Source organism: Pan paniscus, chromosome 19, assembly GCF_029289425.2.
Source record: "Pan paniscus chromosome 19, NHGRI_mPanPan1-v2.0_pri, whole genome shotgun sequence".
In the NCBI taxonomy this organism is placed as follows: Eukaryota; Metazoa; Chordata; class Mammalia; order Primates; family Hominidae; genus Pan; species Pan paniscus.
This window is the reverse complement of record NC_073268.2, coordinates 83098752-83122916: the sequence shown is the minus strand read 5'-3', so window position 1 is coordinate 83122916 and position 24165 is coordinate 83098752. Positions and strand designations below refer to the sequence as shown.

The window sequence follows — 24165 nt, the reverse complement described above, 5'->3', positions numbered from 1 at the left end:
TCTCAGCTCACTGCAACCTCTGCCTTCCAGGCTCAAGCGATCATCCCACCTCAGCCCCCTAAGTAGCTGGGACTACAGATGCATGCCACCACACCCAGCTAATTTTTGTATTTTTTGGTGGAGATGGGGTTTTCCTGTGTCACCCAGCTGGTCTTGAACTCTTGAACTTAAGCACTCTGCCCACCTTGGCCTCCAAAAGTGCTGGGACTACATGCTGTTTCCAGCTTTTATCTTAGGTTCAGTGGAGTACACGTGCAGGTTTGTTATATGGGTAAATTACATGTTGCGGGAGTTTGGTCTGTATCTTTCTTTTAAGGGAAACAACAAAACCTAGAAATAAATCTACTATAGTTTTGGGAACTAAGATAAATGTTTGCTTCTGTCATTATGATTGAGTTTTATAAGGCTAAAATGACATTAAAATTACTTTAAAAATTGTATGAAAATAATGCAATTTGTTTTAGAGTTTTAAAAATAATATAAAATAAATAGTGAAGGATGTCATAGTTATCTAGGCAAGAGGTGATTGTGGCTTGGACTGTGGGGTAGCAGTGGAAATGGTAAGAAATAAATTCAGGATCTACTTTGCAGGTAGAACCTAGAGGAATTCTTGATGGATAGGTTATGATTAGGAATGAAATAAGATTTAAAATTGAGTTCCTCAGTCCTAGTAGGCTCATTTTGACTGACCAGGAGCTCCCATGGCAAGGCGCTGCCTTACGGAACAGTACAGACACAGAACATTCCCATCGTCACAGGAAATAGTTTTTGGACAGCATTGCTTTAGAGAAGGACTCATATCCTTCAACTGTGTGAAATTGTCTATTATTATTAATCTTTTTTTGATAATTTTCTAGCATTATTTTTCTCCATGTCTCACTTTCTGAAACTTCTTTTGATAAGATGTTGGGCCTCCTAGATTCTCCAAATCTTTATTTCCTGTCATACTTTGATACCTTTGTACTTTTTCTTACTTTCAGGAAGATTTCCTTGATTTTATCTGCAAGAACTATTGCATTTAATATTTGAGCCCTCAGGTTTTAAACTCACAAGAGTTCTTTATTCTGAGCTTTTTCCTTTTTTCATAACATCTTGTTTTCTGCAGTGCCTTTTCTGAGAACACCAGTTAGAGGGTTTGTTGTTGTTTTGTTTTTGATTTTTAATAAGAACTAAAACAATGTTCTAAAATATTTTTAAAACATCACTATTGTTTCTTTCCGGGCCTCCCTTTTTTCAACTTGTTTATCTGGGACTATCTTTTATGCTGGAGACCTTCCTTAAAAGTCTGGTAATCCTTGATTATCTTTTTTTTTATGAGACAGAGTTTTGCTCTGTCACCCAGGCGGGAGTGCAGTGGCACAATCTTGGCTCACTGCAACCTCCACCCCCCGGGTTCAAGCAGTTCTCTTGCCTCAGCCTCTCAAGTAGTTGGGATTACAGTCACCCGCCACCACTCCTGGCTAATTCTTATATTTTTAGTAGAGACGGGGTTTCACCATGTTGGCCAGCCGGTCTCAAACTCCTGACCTCAGGTGATCCACCCACCTCGGCCTCCCAAAGTGCTGGGATTACAGGCATGAACCACTGCGCCCGGCCGCTTGATTATCTTTCACTAAAAAGCAACTTGGGAGTTTTGTGTATATCACAGGATGTATTGCCTGGCAGGCCTTTCACTGGGGACTTTTTAGTGCTTGAATCCATGTGGAGCCCTTCGTTTTTCCTGGATTTTTGCTTGTCTGTCTCCTTATCTTTTTGTCTGTATTGTAGGTACCTGGCTGGCTGTGTCCCACTGTTGTTGTGGGGAGGAGTATGAGTCCAGCTGTTTCCTGTATAGACTTTCATTTAACCCCCCTAATTTTATCCCTTCATCTTCCTTTCATTTTATATTAGTTGGCAAGCCTCTGTAGAATTCTGCTAGGTGAATTGTTTCCCTTCTTGGGTGGTAGCTATAATTTCATTCTTCTTCCACAGACACCATTCCTCCATCCAGTCTCCATGTATTCTGGAAATGTGTCCTCTATTGGTGACGAGGCTCATGGTCTTGATTGTTGTATATCTATAATATTCACTTATTATTATTTTAGTGGAGTCTTGGGCCAGTTGCCACCATTAACTGGGAATCATGCTTTTAAAAAATGATTTTATAATTTATCAAGTGCTTTTCAATAGATTACATCACATGAACCCATAGATATGAACCCACAGATATTACTGTTGTAAACTACAGTTTATTCATCACACGTTATCTGGCTTGTTAATAAATTGATTATTTTTACTCTTATAGTGATAGTCCTCTCCTTGCTCCATCTAGTTTTTTCTCTCTAGGGAACTGTACTGATCTACCAAACTGTAGCGTATTTGCTTTAAGCAGAAAATGATAATTTGAGGGGGAGCTAAATTGAAATAAGTTAGTAGGCCCTAAGTGTTCTATAATCAAGGATTTCTTCCTCAAATCTTGGGGAAATTAAATAGATTAGTTTAAAGTAAATGAAGAAAAAAATGCAGCTTATTAAATCTGGTATTATAAGAGTGTTCATGACATGGAAAGATACCTATGATATTTCAGTGAAAAATTACTAGGCAATATGTAATGTCTCATTTTAAATTATATGTTTAAAGATGTACATAATATGCAGTTTTCCCACTTCAGCTATGTTAAGTTGATCAGTATGTTTCAGTGATCAGATGATGTCATTCTGATCTATTGACGTTAAAATTTCTAGCAACCTTTCAGATTTTAGCAGCTGTTGATAGTTGTTGCTTAGATCTGTTGTTTCATTAGAATGGCAAAATGATTATTTAAAACTTCTTTGAATTTCTTTTATATTTATTTTTCTTTTATAAAGGAGAACTTTTCCTCATTGAATATTTAATTACTACCTAAAATATAGTCTATATAGAAAGGGAAGGATAAATGTTTAATCCTTGCCCTTTATTAGTCAATTTTCAGAGTAATGAATTGAGGCCTTAGCAGGCCTCAGGATGACCATTGAGGCTTTTTTTCCCCTTCTTTTTTCACTTTGAATATTATTATTTGATATCATTATGTATTTGAATTTTTACTTTATTGTAGTCATTATACATTTTGACACCTTGTCCCCTATCTTTGACCAATGGAAGGTTCTTCATTAGAAATATTAGAAATGTTTTACATTGAGTGAAAATGGAAATATAGCCTGTCCTAATTTGTGTAATGCAGCTCAAGCCATGTCAGAGGGAAATTTATAGCTTATATTAGAATTTAAATTTATAGCTTGTATTAGAATTTAATAAAAGCTTATATTAGAAAAGAAGTAAGATCTCAGATCAATAATCAAAACTTATACCCCAAGAAATTAGAAAAGGAAGAGCAAAATAAATTCAAATCAAGCAGAGGGAAGGGAATTTCAAAGATGAGAACAGAATTTAATACAATTCAAAACAGAAAAGCAATAAAGGAAAATCAATAAAACCCAGTTAGTTTTTCGGAAAGATTAGTAAAATTGATAAACCTTTAGCAAGATTGACAAAGACAAAAAGAGGATACAAACTACCTATATTAGGAAGGAGACTGGGTCACTACAGACCCAGTAGACATTGAAAGGATGGTAATAAGGGAGCACTACAAACAACTCTGTGCACATACATTCAGCAACATAGATAAAATGAACCACTTCCTTAAAACCTCACCAAAGATGAAATAGATGGCATATGGACAGTCTTATAACTGTTAAAGAAATTGAATTTGTAGTTAAAACCTTCCAAAAAAGACATCTCTAGGCCCAAATGGTTTTAGCATGGAATTCCTCCAAAAATGTGAAGAAGAAAACCACCAACTTACACAATCTTTTCCAGAGAATAGAACACTTCTCAATTTATTGTATATGGCCAGCATTACTCTGATACCAAAACTAGATAAACGCAATACAAACAGAGAAAATCACAGATCCACTTCCATGAATATCAATGTAAGCATCCTCAGCAAGACACTGGCCATTTGAATTTAGCAATATATGAAAAGAATATACTATGATCATGGGGGGCTTATGTCTAGAATGCAAGGCTGGTGTGGTATTTGAAAATAAATTAATGTAATACACCATTCTAACAATCTAAAGAGAAAAATCACACAATCATATCAATAGACACAGAAACCACGTGCATTTGACAAAATGCATGGTCCACTCAGGATGAAACTCTTGGTAAACTAGAAATGGAAAGGAACTTCTTCACCCTGTTAAAGGGCACCTATAACAATCCTGCAGCTACCATCATACTTAATGGTGAGAGATTTAGTGCTTCTAAGATTAGGAATAAGGCAAGACATTTGCTCTCAACATTCCTCTTCAACACTGTGCTGGAAGTCTTAGCCAGTGCAATAAGGCAAGAAAATAAATGGCATTAGGGATTGGGAAGGAAGAAATGAAGCTGTCTCCATTTGCAGATGACATGGTTGTCAGTATAGAAAAAGCCCAAGGAATCTCCCAATTCCTTGGGAGATTCCTGTAACTAATGTGAATTTAGCAAGGTCACAAGATACAAGGTCAACACACAAAAATCAATCAATCTCTCTATCTCTGTCTCTGTCTCTCTGTCTCTCTCTCTCTCTCTCTCTCTCTCTCTCTCTATATATATATATATAAAATCTCCAATAGATCTAATTTTAAAAGCATTAAAAAATTTTCCAGTTTCGGTTTTGCTTTTCTGACATAAAAAATTAATCATATTCATAACATAATTTGAAATTGAATTTCATATTTTATCTACATGTTTATCTCTGTCAATAGCTGTAGATAGGTTATACAATACTTCCCCGGAGCCTGCTGTGCATGTCAACTGAGTGATTATTTTGGATTTCAGTTTGGAAGATACAAATGATATAAATTTTCTATAAAGTTTAATTGAATATTCTCTCTTATATCAGCCTTCCATTTCTTTCTGAGTTTTCGTTTTCTTCCTTTAAGCTTTCTGGTTCATATGTCTATTCATTGTAAAAAGGTTTTCGTTTATACTACTGGTTTGTGTATGTTCGTTATTTAATGAAAAGGGGCTTATAAAGTTAACGCCTGAAATTCATGAGAGTATATTTAGTGTTCTGTATCACCAGGAGACATGGTTATCATAATCTGCTCTTTCTGAGCCCATACCCAACGTTAGTTTTGTACTTTAGTATTCACATATGAAAACTTTAGAATGTAATCCCCTGAAGATTGTGACTAAACACTCAGGGGATAGTCATAGAAAGAAATACTACATTTCAATTTTAAGAGCTAATTGTCTTCATTACAAACCTTGATTAAAAAAAAAAAAAAGGACACGCTGCGCAGCCACTGTGATCCAGGATTGTCAGGCATAGAGCACACAGTGCAGTTTAGAAAGGTTACTTATTCTACTCACTACCGTAATTGAATGCCTTAGACAAAGAAATTTCAAATGTGCTGATTACATTCCTAGTTGACACTAAATTAATTTGGATGGTTAACATTCTAGAAAACCAAATCAAATTCATAATGATTTGACCATTGAAAACAATTGCCTTTAAAGCAGAGTAAAATTAAAGATGAATTGAGATACTGTGCTTAGAAACAGATCTATAAAATTATATGAAAAAAGAAATTAACCAGATGGCAGTACTACCTCTTGCCTTCCTCCATTCAATAGCTAAGACTGTGGAAATGGAGGCACTCAAAACTTAATAGCGAGAGAATTGCTCTCGTCACGGCTTTCCTGTCTCTCCACACAAGGGCAGCCAGTCCAGACCCATTTTCTTCCCTAGTTTACATCCTAGTGGTTCCATCTACTTTAACTTAATACTCTCAGTGCTTACCCCCACAATTTTCACATTTAATTGGCTTGATAATGTCTGCTTGTGCTATTTTATATTTCCAGAAGCCATCCTGTTATTGTTATGCCAGTTCATCTCTCTGCCTTCTTTTTAATCCAGCCTCCAGTTCCTGATTTCCAATTATTGCTAACAACAGTGGTGAAAGTACAATTTCTGAGAGTCATAACTGACCACAGACTGAACAGCAGATTTATCATTTGCTATCCAAAAAAGAAAAGAGGAAAAAGAAAGGGGCAATGAAACACCAATCCCATTCTGTCATTTGAGACTGAACGTGGAATCTTATCTTTATATATTACATTAAAATAATTATATAGCAATGAACCCTTCCTGTGTGCTAAGAACTGCTGTACATGCTATGCATCCTTATTTAATTCTCCCAACAATCCCAAGATATGGGGACTGTGGGTAATTCATGTTACAAAGAAGTTAAATCAGTTGCCCAAGGTGACACTGCCAATAAAAGTCAGAGCCTGAAGTCTAACCCAGACAGTCTGGCCTTAGATGGAGGCTGATACCTAACCACTGCTCTACACTGCCTTGCCATTAGAATTGACTCTGAATATTGATCACAAGTATCTGGCAAGAACAAATTGAACAGCACTTGGGTAACTATAAAAAAATCTTGACATGGCTGCCACATAGATCTTGTCGGAAGGGTTAAAGGAATTTGGGTTGTGCAAATACAGGGAGTTTAGGGAGGAGAAAATATACTCAGTTAATTGGGTTTCAAACATATAAAATATTTTTTGACTAAATGAATGAGTATGCTGTGTCATTTGACGTTAGACTAAAAGAAATGCAGTGGAGTCCAGTCAAGAGTACTTACGTTGGACAGGAGGAATCACATCTTGCCATCAGGTCTAAAGAACAATAAATTGTGATGTTATGAAGGAAGGGCCCAAGAGATAAGTGTAGAATAGCTGACTCTGCTCAAGAGGGCCATGACTCAACTGACTATACTTTACCCATTTAATTTTGAGCGGATTTGCTCCTTCGTGCTTTTTCTTAATCTACTATTATCTAAAATGTCAATAGAATTTTAGAACTGAAAACAACTTCTTCAATTCCCATATTCTACAGATAAGAAAACAGAATCAGAAATCAGACATGTATTGTCAGGACTATGCAGTGAGGAACACAACTGAGTTTTGAGCCCAGGTCTTCTGACACCATGTCCAGAGCCTAGCCTGTACCCTCCCCTGCCCTTTTTCTTTTTGGTGGGAGTAGGGTGGAGGGAGGGTTTCACAGTCACAGTATATTCTTGACAATTTTTACTTTATATAGTGAGATTGCTATGGAGTGAAAAGAGAGAGGACTGTGGCACAAGGTGCACTGATTTATGAAATGTTCTTTTTCTTTGTGTAGTATGAGCCCAGAGGACCTGGTCGGCCCTTGTACCAAAGAAGAATCTCATCTAGCTCAGTTCAACCTTGTTCTGAAGAAGTAAGCACTCCTCAAGACAGTCTGGCTCAGTGTAAAGAGCTTCAGGACCACAGTAACCAATCTTCTTTCAACTTTTCATCCCCGGAGTCCTGGGTAAACACCACCTCATCTACTCCTTATCAGAACATTCCGTGCAATGGATCCAGCGGGACAGCTCAGCCCAGAGAGTTGATAGGTAAGACAGAGTTGGTGGCTAAAACTAATCTGTACTCCTCAGCTCCCGGATATCTGTGGAGTTTTTCTTCTATACCCCCTGCCCCCAATTTGCATTATCATCTTTGAACAATATTTAATGATGCTAATAGCTCATAGGTGTGCAATTTAGGACTATATTGATTCTATATATATATATTTATATTTATTTATATATTTATATATATTTATATATATATTTATATATATTAATATATGTATATATATTTGAGACGGAGTTTCACTCTTGTCACCCAGGCTAGAGTACAATGGCGTGATCTCGGCTCACTGCAACCTCCACCTCCTGGGTTCAAGCGATTCTCCTGCCTCAGCCCCCCAAGTAGCTGGGGTTACAGGCACACACACCCACGCCTGGCTAATTTTTTGTATCTAGAGATGGGGTTTCACCGTGTTGGCTAGGCTGGTTTCGAACTCCTGACCTCAGGTGATCGACCCGCCTCGACCTCCCAAAATGTGATTATAGGCGTGAGCCACCGCACCTGGCTGGTTCCATATTTTATGTCCAGAAGGTTAGTAGATATATCCATATTTGGAAACTGATCATTTTGACCTGTGACTGAAAGAAGAAATGGAGCCTAAAACATGTTTCTGAATAGATAGAATCACCTTTGTTTGGGAAAAGTTTGTTTTCTGCTTTTTGGTTTTTTTCCTTCAGGGCTGAGGGGGGTGAGTGGGAGCTGGTTAGATGAATGTTTTCAAGGATTTGTTGTCAGTAAAGTGTTGACAATTTGCTATATAATAGAGTTTGGCCACGAGAGAGACCAGTAAAGTCTGACATTTTGAGATTTAGGAATCCTTGTTTATTCCTTTATTCTGATAAACTGTAGAACTTCATGGCTAAAAAACAAAAAAGGCATAGAAAGGGATCGGAATGGATAAGACACTCTAAACTTGTATGATGGAAAATCTAGAGTCTTCCTCTTTAGCCTTAAAGATGAATGCGCTTTGATCTTTCCTCTGTTCTCTTTTTTATATTGAATGTAAAGAAACTAATTATACTGCTTGAATTCTCTAATTCCTTCTCTTTGTATGCTGTAGACGTTGATCTTTGTGAACAAGTCTGAGATCTTTGTGTGGTGAATTTTTGCCTAGTAACATCAACTTTTTTATTTGAAACAAATTTTGTTCATCTTTAGAATGTGAATCTGTTGTTTCTGTAACTGGCCCATTTTTGAGTATGTGCCATGCAAGCATATTTTTAGAACAATAGACGTGGTAAAAAAAATTAAAAAAAAAACATTTAAAAGCTTTTGCTTGTATTTCCTGGCAAAAGACATTGTCATTTTAATCTTTAAACATTCTTTGGTACCTTTTAGGAGTAAACCGCTGTATTTTGCCTCGGGTTGCTTTGTCTTTTTGTTGTTGTTTTTGAGACAGGGTCTCGCTCTGTCACCCAGACTGGAGTGCAGTAGTGCAATCTCGGCTCACTGCAACCTTCACACCCCAGGCTCAAATGATCCTCCTGCCTCAGCCTCCCAAGTAGCTGGGACTATAGGCATGTGCCACTATGCCTGGCTAATTTTTGTGTTTATTTTTGTAGAAATGGGGTTTCGCCATGTTTCCCAGGCTGGTCTCAAACTCCTGGACTCAAGCGATCTGCCCACCTCGGCCTCCCAAAGTGCTGGGATTACAGGCATGAGCCACCATGCCTGGCTGCTTTGTCACTTTTTTGTTTGTTTGTTTTTGAGACAGAGTCTCGCTCTGTCACCGTGGCTAGAGTGTAGTGGTGCATTCTCAGCTCACTGCAACCTCTGCCATCCGGGCTCAAGCGATTCCTCCTGCCTCAGCCTCCCGAGTAGCTGAGATTACAGGCATCTGCCGCCATGCCCAGCTAATTTGTGTATTTTTAGTAGAGGCGGGGCTTCATCGTGTTGGCCAGGCTGACCTCAAGTGATCCATCCGCCTTGGCCTCCCAAAGTTCTGGGATTACAGGTGTGAGCCTGCTTTGTCACTTTCAGGGTCTAGGATAAATACACTCACTCATGTTATCATATTTGAATTTCCTGACAAACATCTACATTACAAATCAGTGATAATAATTTGTTACTTTTTTGGTTGTTTTGTTTATTATAATTTTTTTAAGATAACATCATTTCTCTTCTTCTTTTTCTTTCTTTTTTTTAACCTAAGTTTTAGGATAGCTTTTTGCCGAAATTAATAAAAAGCTGAACCAAGCTGATAAGGTAGAAAGTTCCTGAGCAAATGCTCATGTCATTTGTGGTATCTTTTCTGCAAATATAAAGTCATTATTTTCTTCATTGCTTGGAGACATAGTGTAGTATTTTTAAATTGAAAGTATCATTGAAAGTATTTTAGTTTAGCATTAAAAAATTAATTCAAATCACGAGTGTCCTGAAGCACAACTTCTTGTTTATCAATTTTTTATTTTTAGAGAATTGTAGTAGTGGTATCAGACATAAAATAATCACATGAGAGACATCTTATTGAAGTTAGAGATTTATTTCTTGAGCTTGAAGAAAACTGTTTATATTATATTGGTTTGAAATTTTAAAAAGATCATTGTGTTTGATATGGATATCAGTTTACAATTAAACTGTAAGCCTAAAATAGAAACCCCATCTTTGGCCTTTTTAAACTTTGAATTTCCCGTTTTGACACTGAATACACTTTAGGCTCTTAGTAAATGCTTGTGGAGAAAGGAGATAATGAAAGTAGATTCTGTGCAATTAAGGGGGTGACCCAGTTGCTCTGCAGAGGGTGGGGAATCCCTCCTCCAACACAGATATGTTTGGTTTCTGTTCACTTACCTGGTGACAAGACATACTTTAGCAGACATTTTCTTTTAATGCACGGGTTGAAAATTTTAGATTAGAGATGTGTTTTTTGTTTGTTTGTTTTGTTTTGTTTTTGAGACAGAGTCTTGCTCTTGACACCCAGACTGGAGTGCAATGGCACCATCTCGGCTCACTGCAGCCTCCGCCTCCTGGGATCAAGCAATTATCCTGCCTCAGCCTCCTGAGTAGCTGGGATTACAGGCGCCTGCCTAATTTTTGTGTTTTTAGTAGAGACAGGGTTTCACCATGTTGGCCAGGCTGGTCTAGAACTCCTGACCTCGTGATCTGTCCACCTCAGCCTCCCAAAGTGCTGGGATTACAGGCGTAAGCCACTGTGCCCGGCTGAGATGTGTATTTTGAAAAATATTAGTTGTAAGACTAGTGAAATTCATAGTTTCAGAGAATGTTTTCTCTTATTGGGAATATATACATGATTAATTAGTAGCAATCTTGTATTCATGGTTAGACAAGGATGTAGGCATTAGGTTAAACTGCCTCTAAACTATTATTTTCTAAGTATTTATTTAATTAAAAACATTTAAAACTGGGCCAGACATGGTGGCTCACACCTGTAATCCCAGCACTTTGGGAGGCCGAAGCAAGTGGATCACCTGAGGTCAGGAGTTCGAGACCAGCTTGGCCAACATGGTGAAACCTCTTCTTTGCTAAAAATACAAAAATTAGCCAGTTGTGATGATGCATGCATGTAATCCCAGCTACTTGGGAGGCTGAGGCAGGAGAATCACTTGAACCCGGGAGGTGGTGGTGGCAGTAAGCCGAGATCACACCACTGCACTCCAGCCTGGGCAACAGAGCAAGACTCCATCTCAAAAAAAAAAAAAAACAAAACAGTTAAAACTAATTACATTGCTATGAAACTGAGAACATGGTTAAATAAGTCTTAATAAAGTAAATAAAAATAGTAAGTTCTTGAACAATGAAAGCCATGTTTATTTTATATATTATTTTAGACAGCAAAAAATACTTATATTGAAATATTTGTTAAACTAATTGTTCTTGAAAGCCATTGTTTTATTCACAAAATCAGTGACATTTAAAGGGAAAAGTGATAAATATACTAGAAAGATATTAAATGCTTTAAAATCATTTTGAACAATTTTATGAATTTTTAAAATTTTTAAATAGTACTATAAAATTAGCATATTGAATAAATAAAATACTAAAGCTAAAACGTGAAATATTTTCACCTTAACTTCTGAATTCTAGTTTTACGTTATATTGGACAGCTGTATTGCTGATGTTAACATGCTTTTGAAACTTTGTCATATGGAGTGTGAAGTAGCTTCCATCAGGTGTCACTAGTGTGTTTTAGAGGAAATGAACCATTGTGGTTTGGGTTTTAAAAAGAAATATTAGTGGGGTTTCTTGTGGTTTCAGTTTTTTACTTATTTTGAACTCAAGGATAGAGCTACCTCACTAAATATCTGAAGATCAAATATCTGAGTTCATTCTATTTGATGATTGTCTTAAGCTACATCTGATTGCAAGAAACAGAAACCAACCCAAAGTAGCTCAGGTAAAAACAGTTTTACTGGAATTAAGATCCAGGGAGCCAGCTGGGTTGATGAGGGGAGCCGGATAGTTTTCTGGTCACTGTGTTTAATGCATGGAAGGTGCATAGCACAAAGTGCCTGGCCCATGGTAAATAGCCACTAGATGTGATGGTCTCAGCATCTCCCTCCAGGGCCTATGGCTTCCTCTGTGTACCTGCTCCTTTGTCCTGCTTTTCCTTGTAAATTGGTCTTCTGATCACTCTGCTCTTCTATGTATTTTTAAGTGTCTTTTGGTTTCCAAAGTAATCTAGCTAAAGGTCTCACTTTCCCTCTCTGTACCTGCACCCCCCCGCCCCGCCCCACATACACATACAGAAATTTCTGGGAAAAGAAATCCAGCCCAATCTAAATCAGGTATGTTCCAATGGGACACTTCCTTCTGGACATGAACACAAGGAAGGAAGAGACAGTCTCTGTGGCCCACTAACCACAGGGCCATCAAGAAGCAGAGTGCCATACTCATAGAGCTCAGTGAAAAAGATGGCATGGTCCTCTCCCTCAAGGAGCTATCTAGTTTGGGAAATAAGATTAACATACATAAAGCAATAACAATCAATATTAAAGGACATAAAACCAAGTGCTAAATGTGCAGTTTAGACACTGTACCCTTAAAGATGGTGGAATAGTTGGGAGAAAACTTTGTACAAGAGGAGCTAACTCACCTCTCTGTTGTTATTGCCCTCTGTTGTCTAATATTAACCTTTTACTGTGTTCAGAGGAGACTAATGAGGAAATGCTTCCCATTCTTGTCCTCTTCTACCTTTATCACTTAGGGTAAAGGCTAAGCTGTTGTCCCAAAGAGACCCCAAAGTACAGTGCCTTAAATAAGATAGAAACTTATTTTTCTTTCATCTAATTGGGTAGTTCACACTATCTGAGTAGCTTTGCTTCACAAAGTCATTGAAGGGCCCAAGGTCCTTCCTACTGTGTCCCACTGTCCTCTGAAGGATCGTCTTTGTTGCGTAGTCAAAGCTAGGTTTCTGCCATGACAGTGTTTCAAGGCAAGTGGCTTATCTTCAAGCTAGAGATGACACAGAAATTGCATGCACACTTTTGCTCATATCTAATTAAGCCAAATTTAGTTACTTAGCCATACTCAGCTACAAGGGAAGCTGGGAAATGTAGTCACTAGCTGAGCAACCACGTGTCCAATTTAAGCTTGGTGTGATGGGTGGGGTTTCTGTACCTAAAAGGAAGCAGGGAAAACACAGAAACCGAGAGATTGTTACTAGTCTCTCCTGTGCCCGCCTAGTCTTTCCCCACCTGTTTAAATCCTTCAGGACTCATCCCAGGTTTCATCTTCTCTATGTAGATTCCCTCCTGGCTCTCCCAGAACTCCCTTAGGACCTATCAGCCTTCATTGTTCCGCTTCTATTGTTATTTAGCCATGCCATGACTGAATATTATATATTATTTCCACAATAAAATGATAAGTTTACAAAGGGCTGCTCTAACCAACTGTATACTTTCATGGGTCTAGCACAGCAGTGAATACATAGTAAGTGCCCAATAAATATTTATTGGATTGAGAAGGCAGTTTAAGGTTTTGGATGGGTAAATGGGCAAATTCCAGATATGAGAAGCAACCTGTGAGAAAGCAGGAAGAGCAGACTGAGCATGGCTCACCTGCCTGTTTAATTAAATAGAAGGTCTGTGAGAATATCCAGAATTTATCTGAAAAGAGGTAGAGGAGGAAAGTAAAGAAGGAGGACTTCAAAGAGCAGAGAACACAATTTATTATAGGGCCACAAAAAACTTAATACCGATACAGAAATAGAAACACAGTTCAGTGGAACAGGAAGACTAGAACGCCCAGATACAGATTTCAATGCACAAAAGAATTTAGTAATAATAAAAGTATGATCAGTGTAGAAGGGATGGATTATTCAATAAATGATTAATTAACCATTCAATAAATGATTAATTAACCATTCAAGGGAAAAATAAATGAACAGTTATATCTTTACCTTATGCCACATAATAAAATAAATTGCAGATAGATTATAAAATTTTAACTTAAAACAGGAAACCCTTAAAGATTCACGAAAAGATGTAAATATCTGACTTCGCATAGAAACTAGTTCATGGATTTGCTTGGTAAAATCTAAAACATTTGCTGACAAAGTGGAAGCATTATAAATAACATTAAAAGGGAAATCACAAAACAGGTAAAAATACTTGCAACATATGACGAAAGAATAGTATTCTTCATATGTAAAAAGTGCCTACAAAATAATAGGAAAAAACAATAGAATAGTATGTCCAATAGAATAATGGACAGAGGTAGTCTGCAAATAGGTAATAAACAAAGAAAACTGTTCATACACACCAGCTATCAAGGAAATGCAAACTGTAACCACAACAAGATAATTATTTACTTAATAAAATAGGCTAAGCTTTTAAACAGTCATCATGCCAGTGCTGTGATTGGGTAAGGCAACAGGCAAATATGGCTGGCTGAGTACACATGGGCAGCATCTTCCTGCAGAGTGGTTTGGCCACAGTTGTCAGAAGCTTTGTACACCTGGGGATTTATCCTGAGGAAATAGCTGTGAAATACATGAATTTGTATGGCTCGTACATCCCATTGTACACCTAGGCACTTATCCTGAGGAAGGAGCCGTGAATATCTAGAAATATTGACCTGGAACATCACGGTCTAGAGAAGAGAAAAATTGGTGATAATGAAAATTTCTAAAAATGAGACATTACGTAAGTAAGTTATGAAATACTCTAAATCAAGTACTTAGGGAAAAATAAAACAACAACTTAAGGCTTATCTCTGGTATTTAGAAGTATGAATGACTTTCTTTGGACTTTTCTGAAATTTTCCAGTTGTCCTCAGTGAATTTGTATTATGTTTATAATCCAGTACAATGTTACATAAAGTTTTAAAAGATTGAAAAGAAAAGCAGTTATTTGAAAGCAAGCTATGGTTTAGTGAGCAATAAAATTGGTTAGGAAGGATGGAGTCAAATTTTAAGGGACCTTGAAAGTCAGGCAGATTATAGGAAATGTGAAGTAATTTACAGTCTCCACACGCACACCTTATTCCATGTTACTCAGTATGTAATACAAGGAAGGGTAGCATTGTAAACAAATGGAATCCCATGGCACTATTACTTAGCTCAGTAATAAAAGCTGTTTTGACCAGGAGTCTGGATATGCAGCTCCTTTTTATTTAAGAGAGAGCATGTGCCTGTTTACAAACTATGAGCAGTTACTAGAATAAATATCAAAGTGTACAGTTACACAAACTAGTTTTTTATTTTTCAGCAAGCCTTCAGATTTGAACTTTAGTTTTTATATGTTAGCTATTCCACTTCTCATGGCTGTTTTATGTGTCTATAAGATAGGGACGTTTGGTTGGATGTGTTGTGATTTCAGCATTCTATGGCAGAAGGTGTCTGTCCTTGTGGCTATACTGTCCCTGAGTTCCTGGAGATGAGAGCCAGTTCTGACACACTGAGTGAATGAGGCACATGAACATTGCTGGGCTCATCCTTAAATCTGTGTCACTGTTCTCTGCTTTTAGCGCCACCCAAGACTGTCAAACCCCCTGAGGATCAACTGAAGTCGGAGAACCTCGAGGTGTCCAGTTCCTTCAACTACAGTGTGCTGCAGCATCTTGGCCAGTTTCCACCCCTTATGCCTAACAAGCAGATCGCGGAGTCGGCCAATAGCAGTAGCCCCCAGAGCTCTGCGGGGGGCAAGCCTGCCATGTCCTATGCCAGCGCTCTGCGGGCCCCTCCAAAGCCCAGGCCCCCTCCTGAGCAGGCCAAGAAGAGTAGCGACCCTCTGTCTCTCTTCCAGGAACTGAGCCTGGGGAGCTCATCTGGCAGCAATGGCTTTTACTCATATTTTAAATAATCACTTTTTTTTTCCCTCAAGGGAGAATGTTTTAATTTCTGTTTGTATCAGTAGAAATAAGGTAGTTGGACTTCATCTATAGATGCACAGTTCCCTTTGTTTTAATATTAAATATGTTCTCACTTAATTGCTTTGCTGCTAGACTTGCAACTAATTTTTTTAAAGTATATTCCATTATTTTGCATTTTTGATGTGTCAAAACTTTGACAGCTTTTATGTAGAATAAAAAAATTTTTAAATTTGTGTATTGTTACATATGTTTGCATCAAGCTAGCAGCCAAGAGGTTAATTGTGCAACTATAAAAAAAAAAAAGAAAAAAAAGTTTGTCTAAAATGTATTTAAAAAGAAAAAAAAATTGTAAGTAGCATTTACATTTATTCAATAATATTACCACATGCTGGGTTTCTGTACCAGAAATGGCCAGTTGATGTACAAATGTATGTTATTTTTGCTTAAATTCATTTAAATTTTTTTTAAAATAAAGGGGCAGCATCTTCTAAATAAGTTTTATCAGCTTTTTTTTTTTTTTTTTTTTTTTTTTTTTTTTTGGTGACACGATGCTGCATTCTAAAACTTTTATAGTTTTAGACTATGTATGATGTGTTGTTGTAATCTCCATCCACCGTAGGATAGAGTTAACGGCATTCTTTGCAGGCATATTTTGTATGCCACTGTTTTTTGAAATGTGAAAAAAAACGTTGGCATACTTAGTTATTTTTTGGACAAGCTACACTTCAAGCTTGTTTTTAATGTTAATTTGATAGTGTGTGTTTTTTTTTTTTTAAACAAATCAAGAAGCTGAAAAATTTTTAGGATTGTTGGTGCTTAGTAGACTTGATAACTATTTTAAAAATGCGTGAATTTAGTAAAATTCTTTTTTTCTCACTATGCATGTGTAAATGTTTGTAACCTGGCTTCCCTCTTCTCCAGTGGTATAAAGAATTGTGCCGCTTTAAGGTTTGGGTTTTTTTCCCCTCCAGTAAAAATTTTGGTACCTTATTTGATGTTTACATTAAAATGTGACATTATACGTGGCAATTCAAATATTTTGCTAGCTGTCTTGTTTGAGGAACACCATTAAAGAAGAAATATAATGTTTGTCAAAAATGTATCAAAATTCATCAGAATCTGGGGCAGAAAACTACCCTTGTTTTTCATGTCTTTCAATTCTTCTAAAATACCCCTTATTGAACTTGTACACAATATAAAATTTAAATAGCCATCTTAAATATTCTACCATCTAAAAATTGCTTTGAATGAATTTTGGTAAAATCCAAAGGAAGATGTTTACCCTCTTGAAACTTATGGTCTTGTCACACATTTAAAGCAATATATGTCCTTATTTTCCTGACCTTGTAATACTACTTTTATATTTCAGAGGTATCTCGAAACTACAATATAAACTTTAAAAAAAAAATAAGATGAGGCTGGGGAACCTTTCGAATGAACCCAATCTTCCTGATGATCCATTCAAAAACAGGTTTTTGGAAGACCACTTTCGATAGGCAATCCTGTAATCAAAGTACATTTTTAAAATCAGGTTGAAAAGTGGCAAAGGTAAAGAAAAATTACTGACATTTCTTCTATGATTGGAGTTTAGTTTATGTTGGCCAGCTACAACCCATTTTAATCCTCAGACAGTTTGGGATAAAAGAGTGCCTTTGGTTAATGGTTAGCAAGCTCCAGGATAAGCGCCGCGTGCCTCTTTTATTCAGCTCTACCTTTCTGCTAAGAGTGCGGTTCATTTGTGTGTGGCTTCGCGTTGCAGGCTGTGGGTCTCTGTGTAAGGTGACAGACATAGACTTGTAAACTGCAGACGTGTTAATGGTTAGTATAAATCACAGCTGGAAAACTGAGCCGGCAAGTTACAGCACCACTCTTTCTCTGTATGATGTCAGATCACCACATTTAGCAATGTCAAATTTTACTCAGCATTCTTTAGTAGGAAGAAAAGAAGAAAAAGTTTTGCCACGTAGCTATGTGCTTTTAAGTCTGTGACAAAACTCAAGACATATCCGAATGAAAATTAGATCTCTCTGATGTGAGGATGTTATGGAAAATAATTTTCCCATCAGTGATTATCCACCCCCCAGCCCCCATATACAGGACTACAATGCAAGCTAGATAAATGTTCAAAAGCAATCTGATAATATGAAGACAGTATTGTCAAGTCAGGGCTTTCAGTTGACCCCTTGTCATGAGGTTATTGCCTAATTTTCTGTTTTCTATACTTGAATCTTTAAAAAATATCAGTTTTTAAATTATTTATATTTATATTTAGTTAAGGGTCATGGGGTCATGTATGCACCCCATCACCTTATATAAATATGTTGATGATGGAAGCTTTGGATAAGGAAGCTATTAAGTTGTCATGACATCCTTGTTCTAAGCAGTTATTTCTAAAAACTAAAAATAATAGCTACTTATTGGCCCACCGCTCTGCTGTGAATATATGAGTACTCCTCATTCCTTATTTCCATAGCCAGTCAAGGATTCTAACGCTGCTTCCATCTGATACTCTTCTTAGATTCTGCATCAAATGCTTATTTTGACTTACAACAAGCTTACTCTTCCTCAGCATTACATAATGCCATCTTTCCAACCATGCTTTAAAGAACCTGCTCTTTACGCATAGTATCTTATAACATTTTGAACACGTCTTGTGTAAGAATCATTGCAAGTTTCCATCAAAATGAGGCGTGTCTTCTGAGTACAGCTGATGTTCTTTGGGTATTCTTGAGTAGTAGTAGCAAGTACCCATAAATCAGATTTATGAAACATAACTTATATGCTAGGTTCAACCCTTATATATGCATATATATGTATAGTATATGTATATATGTATATAAAATTTTTTTCCAGAAAACTTGATGATAGCTCTCAGATAATACCAAGTATTACCAGCTTCCATTTCTTCAGAGCAGATTTTTTTCTAAGTGAGGTTAATTGTTCACATAATGTCTTTTTACATCTTTGTCCTTTGTATCACTCTGAAGTTTTCTTTTTCTTGCCAGAATATTTGTTTCACTTTTTAATTTCAGTGCTACTTGAGATTTTCTTTTTTTTTAACCTGAAAGACAATATTTTGGATGATAGAGTTTGTAAAGTGAGCCTTCATGCTGAAAAAATTCTTTTCATGATCTAAAAATGGTCTTTTGTTACGATTTGAAGAACCTCATTCCGTGTAACATGGATATTTTCTTGTGTGTCTTTAAAGGGGGTTTTGGTTGTCATTTGGGCATATGCTTTGCCAAATTGTTATAGCAGAACTTTGTTTTTGATTAATCAGTAGTTAATTATTGACCATTTAAACTAACATGACCTTAATTGTCCTTTCCTCACACAGATGTGCTTTCTATCCAGGTCATTTTTTACACGTGAAATAACAAACTGCTTTGTGTGGATTTTTTTTTTTTTAATCATCAGATTTTAGAATAAGTTTAGGTTCGATGTAAACATCAACTGGTCTTTTCAGTTCAGAGAACTGCAGAATAAGTAAAATAAGCAGAATTCCCACTGAATAAGCATTACCTAATTAAACATAGCAACATCTAAGACCAATTTATGAAAATACTCTCCTTTTTTATGGAGGCATTGGAGCTGCTGAGAAAGCTAATGAATTCCCAACTTTGGGATAATTAATATATAGTATTGTGTTGCCCTAGTGTAGTTGATTTTATGTGTTTAATATTTTTCATGTCAAGAGCAAAGCTGCAGACGTAAAAGATGTTTCTCTAGCCCCCTTAGCTAGAGCGAGCCACCTTTGTTAAGAGTCAGGGTGTGAAGAACAATTTCAAGATAAATTTTAGTATTTCAACCATTGTTATTAAGAAAATTAGACTTACTGAAATACTCATTTAAAAACAGACACCTTCTATAGCATTGTTTTATAGTGGAGTTATTTTTAAAAAGGGAATCCCAGAAAGAATCTATAAAAATACAAGGTTAAAACTTTAAATGTATTGAAAGGTACAAATTGGTGCTTTCAAATGTCACGTAAGCTAGCCATTTTTTTTTTCCCTCCAGCTCCTCAATGGTAGTAATTCGTCTTTTATGATTTACCATACATTATTTCTTGCTCACCATCCCCTCAACATATGAAAATCCTTAATTTCTACTGCCGTGCTATATGTCTTCCTGAATCTCAAGGTATAAATGTCTTAATGGATCTGATTTGTCTCCACTCTTTGCCATCTGATCCACATTCAAACCGTCTAGAAATTAGAAAGAATAGGTAATGTTCTATCTATGATTTCTTGTTCAAAATATCACGTAGTGGTGCCAATCACTTACAAAGACACCATCTCCATCTTGAAAGAGTAACTGGCATGTTAGTCTTGAAAATGCTCATTATGATATGCTCCTCACATTTCCCATCTGCTTGAGGATGGACATTTATTAGCTGAGACTTTAAAGCTGCTAAATTCACACTTTCTACTTTCATACCTTTTTAATCAGTAATGTCAAGACCATTGTTGCAAGGAGTGAATCTTACTAAACACATTCTGTTATTACTTTAAACTAGAATGTGAGATTCAAGAGATTTAAAAACAATTTTAATGTAATGCTTAAAATTTTTGAACCAATTGAAAATGTCTACTTTGGAGTGAAGTTTAAGGAAACAGTCACCAGAGTTTCTAAAAATTTTTTGGAGGGAGGTACCTAATAGAAGAATCTAGACTTAGAAATGTGAACTGTGGTTAAATACCAAACCCAGTTCCGCAGTGGTCGTCTAAAGCGTCTAAAACTGGAGTGTTAAGAAAACCCAGAGACATTCATATAGTTTCAGTTATCAGAGTATTAGACCAGACTTTATTTGCAATTTGTTCAACAGAGAGATTTTATTTTGATACAGATATTAAGCATAAAGCATAGTAAGTTTTATATAATTCTATGAGTTCATTAAACAATATTATGAAATTTTCATTATGTTCGTGGGGAGTCTTTTTAACTGTTTCTACCTCATATATGAGGTCTCTTCTGTATTTTACTTTGCATACTAGCATGTGATTGCCTGCCTTAGAACTATGTAGAGGAGGGGAAATCGATATTACCTTTTAAGAAATTTTTGATTTTATGAAGTGTTTTCATTAATACTTTTTTAATGTTTGAGAAGTAAAGGGGAAAGGGTGGCAAATTACATAGGTTGCAACACAGAGTAGAAGTCACATAGTACTATTTACAGATCTGTCCTGTTTTAAGATTTGAGAATTGTGAACAGGATGGAGCAATGGTTCTCAAACTTCAGCCAGTATCAGAATTGCCTCGAGGTCTTGTTAAAATTCAGATAGCTGGACCCACCCCCAGCATTTCTGATTTTGGTCTGGAGCCTGATGATTTGCATTTCCAACAAGTTTCCAGGCGATGCTGATGCTGCCAGTCCAGGAACCACACTTTGAAAATCACTGGGTCTGATTCTCGCAGTTTGAAAGTCTCAGAGACCTTCAGAGTCTGAACGTCTTTTCAACCATGTATTTATTTACTCAGTGTAAAAAACTGATCTCTGGAGACATTTTTATAAATCTGGTGCCATGACTGGAACATTTGTGGAGAAAGGTCTCCATGGAGCGACAGGCCCTTTGGATTGGCCACCACCCCTCCTCACTCTCACCCCTGCTGGGGTCTGCACTGCTCTTCTGCAGTAGGGTGAAGGAGCTCTTTGGTTTTAGGGTGAGTTTGCTTTTGTGTACGCTGCTGCCTGGACATCAGTCTGGAAGCTGTGCATTTGTTTGGTGTGCTTAGGGTCAATCTTGATCCACATGCATGGAAGTGAGAATCCTGGAAAGAAGCCATCAGAATGCCATGAGAGTGCACCTAGCATGTATCGAGGCACTAAGTGCAGGAGTCCCTGTCCTAAGATGGCAGTGACATGGAGCATCGAAAACCACAGATAATCCTTAAATAATAAAATAATAGTTTTTTTTTTTTTTTTCTTCGGGGCAGAGTCTCGCTCTGTCGCCCTGGCTGGAGTACAGTGGCATGATCTCGGCTCACTGCAACCTCCGCCTCCCGGCTTCAAGTGATTCTCCTGCCTCAGCCTCCCAAGTAGTTGGGACTACAGGCGTGCACCACCACGCCCAGCTAATTTTTGTATTTTTTAGTAGAGACGGGGTTTCACCGTGTTGGCCAGGATGGTCTCCATCTCTTGACCTCATGATCTGCCCGCCTCGGGCTCCCAAAGTGTTGGGATTACAGGCATGAGCCACTGCGCCTGGCAAATGTTTTAGTTTTTACGGTTATTATTTTTTTTTTTTTGGTGGGGGGAGGGTGGTGAGGGCAAAGGATTTGTTTTTCAAATTATGTGTTTCTCAGGTTAACAAAGTTATTTTAGATTCTCTGCCATGCCAGCAGGTGTTAGAGAGAGCCTGAAGTGTTACATATGGCAGAAAATAAATGTCTCTGATTACTTTGCTACCTTTAAAAAAATCTATATGTGTTTGCAAAACAGCCTAGGGGGATCTACCACCTACACAGCATGAATTATTCATAAGTCATAGGTGCACATGTATGAGCAAGTTATTTTTGAGAAAGAAACTGCCTATAATATAATAAACCTGTCAGGTCTTTGGGTATTGTTTAATTTGTGTGTTGTTGCTGTTTTATCTGGACTGCATCTTGGGGGGTACTGGGCTCTGCTTCTGGTTTTTAGTTTGCCTTTGAATTTACTGAGCTACTAGAAAGACAAAAAAAGCTATTTTTATGGTAATAGAATACAGAATGACTTAGGTGTAAAAGTACACGTGAAGACCATCGTAGAATATACAGCTTTGGAGTTTTCTTAAGACACAGTCCTTCCTACTGAAAAGGCTCGCTCACCTTTGGAGAGGATTGTTTATATTTTCAGCCTGGGTTCCTTTATGCAGTCCCAACTTAGAGGGGAGCTTCGGTTTATTTACACTTTGCTTTGCACGATAACTTGTATGCGAAGACCTCTTTATATCTTTCAGTAGGTCAGAGGGCTCTTTGTCCTGGTTGAAGTCCCAAAGTGTCAGTGCAGCTGAGAATGTTTCTCAGCCTCCCCCTTTACAGAGGAAGGGTCCTGGATTTTCATAAATCCAGACCATGCCTGCTTCCTATAAATCCATGTATATGACATTGTACTGTATCTGATTTCTGTGCCAGTCATCTGACCTGATTCTTTAAACCCCATAAAGGTACTGGCTATATGTAGTAGTTGTATCCTAGGTAAATATGGTGATTAAAATACTTCTCTTCTAAATTATAAAGATAATGAGTTTTGCATTTTATTAAAGGGTCCTGTTATTAGTGACACAGGATTTTTTTTTTTAATGCTTCATACATATAGTTCTTATCTAAACTTGTTCAGCTAACTTCATAGATCAGTTACTTAGCAAATTCATACTGGGTCTTATTTTGGGAAGTCTTCCTGAGGGAAGCTGTACAAAACTGAGGTGGTCAGGTTCATCTCTTCAAAGTACCAGTTATACAGCCATCTAAATAGGCATAACTTATGGCAAAATTATAACAATTTTTTTTCTTTGCAGTAAACGATACCTCATCTAAGAGGCTCTAATACCTAAAGAGTTTATCCTTAAAAGTAAAAGTGACTTTGTACCATAAAATAACCCCAAAGCCACTCTCTAGGGTTTTTATTTTCTTCTTTCTTTGTCTTTATCTTTTCTAACTTAGTTTTGGAATTACGTTAGCTACTTTGGTTCCATAGAACAAGTTTTCAACTTGGGGTCTACAGTTCCTACAGTGTGCTCATTGTCTCAGTGAAGTTCTTTTGTTTTCAAAGATTCATGGTAACAAAATGTATTTTACTGCTACAACTAAAATGTATTTATAATAAAATGCCTTTTTAATAATTTGGAGTTGTGTTTATTATGTGTGAACTATAATTCTCTGCTTCCTTCTGCCCTTAAGGTCAAAGGTCTGACTGAAGTTAAGCACAGCCCTTTGATTTTATTCCTAATAGTAAATGGTAAAACGAATGTAACTGAGAACTCAGTGTGAATTTGTAAAGTTCTAACTCTACTTTCCAGACATTTGTGACTTGGCTTAAATCCCCTAACTTCAGCAGTAATGCTTTTAAGACTTAAACGTGTTACCTGAAAGTTTAAAGATCTCCAGTGGTCAGTGAGAAAATAAGCCCTTTTCAAACAGTCATTCAACAAATATCTTACAAATTTAAGAAAATTATCCTGAATTACTCTTAACAAGTCACTTAGTTGTTAATGCGGCCCAGAATTTGAGAACTCATAAACCTAGTTTGTAGTGATACATTATGTAGGTATAATCATGCACTTCACAGTAATGCGTGACAAGCATTAATTCAACAATCCAAAAAAAAAAAAAAAAAATGCTGGTTGTGCAGAAAATTGCCCTGAGTCAAGGTCTTGTTTTTCTTGGGGAAATAATTCTTTGCATCTGCCATGATGTGATTTTGAGAAGCATTAGCGGGTCACAGAAGGCTTTGTG

General features: G+C 36.9%; 1 protein-coding gene across 4 annotated transcripts in view; it reads left to right on the top strand.

The window, feature by feature from the left end:
- The window catches only part of HELZ (helicase with zinc finger), a 173970-nt gene extending 150418 nt beyond the window's left edge, over positions 1–23552 (top strand). For all 4 annotated transcript variants that reach the window (XM_055101690.2, XM_055101691.2, XM_034942757.3 and 1 more), the window contains 2 exons: positions 7193–7445; positions 15388–23552. In XM_055101690.2, coding sequence (XP_054957665.1) covers positions 7193–7445; positions 15388–15722 — 588 coding nt within the window. In that variant the 3' untranslated portion in view covers positions 15723–23552. The remainder of the gene's footprint in view (positions 1–7192; positions 7446–15387) is intronic.
- The last annotated feature ends 613 nt before the right edge of the window (positions 23553–24165 follow it).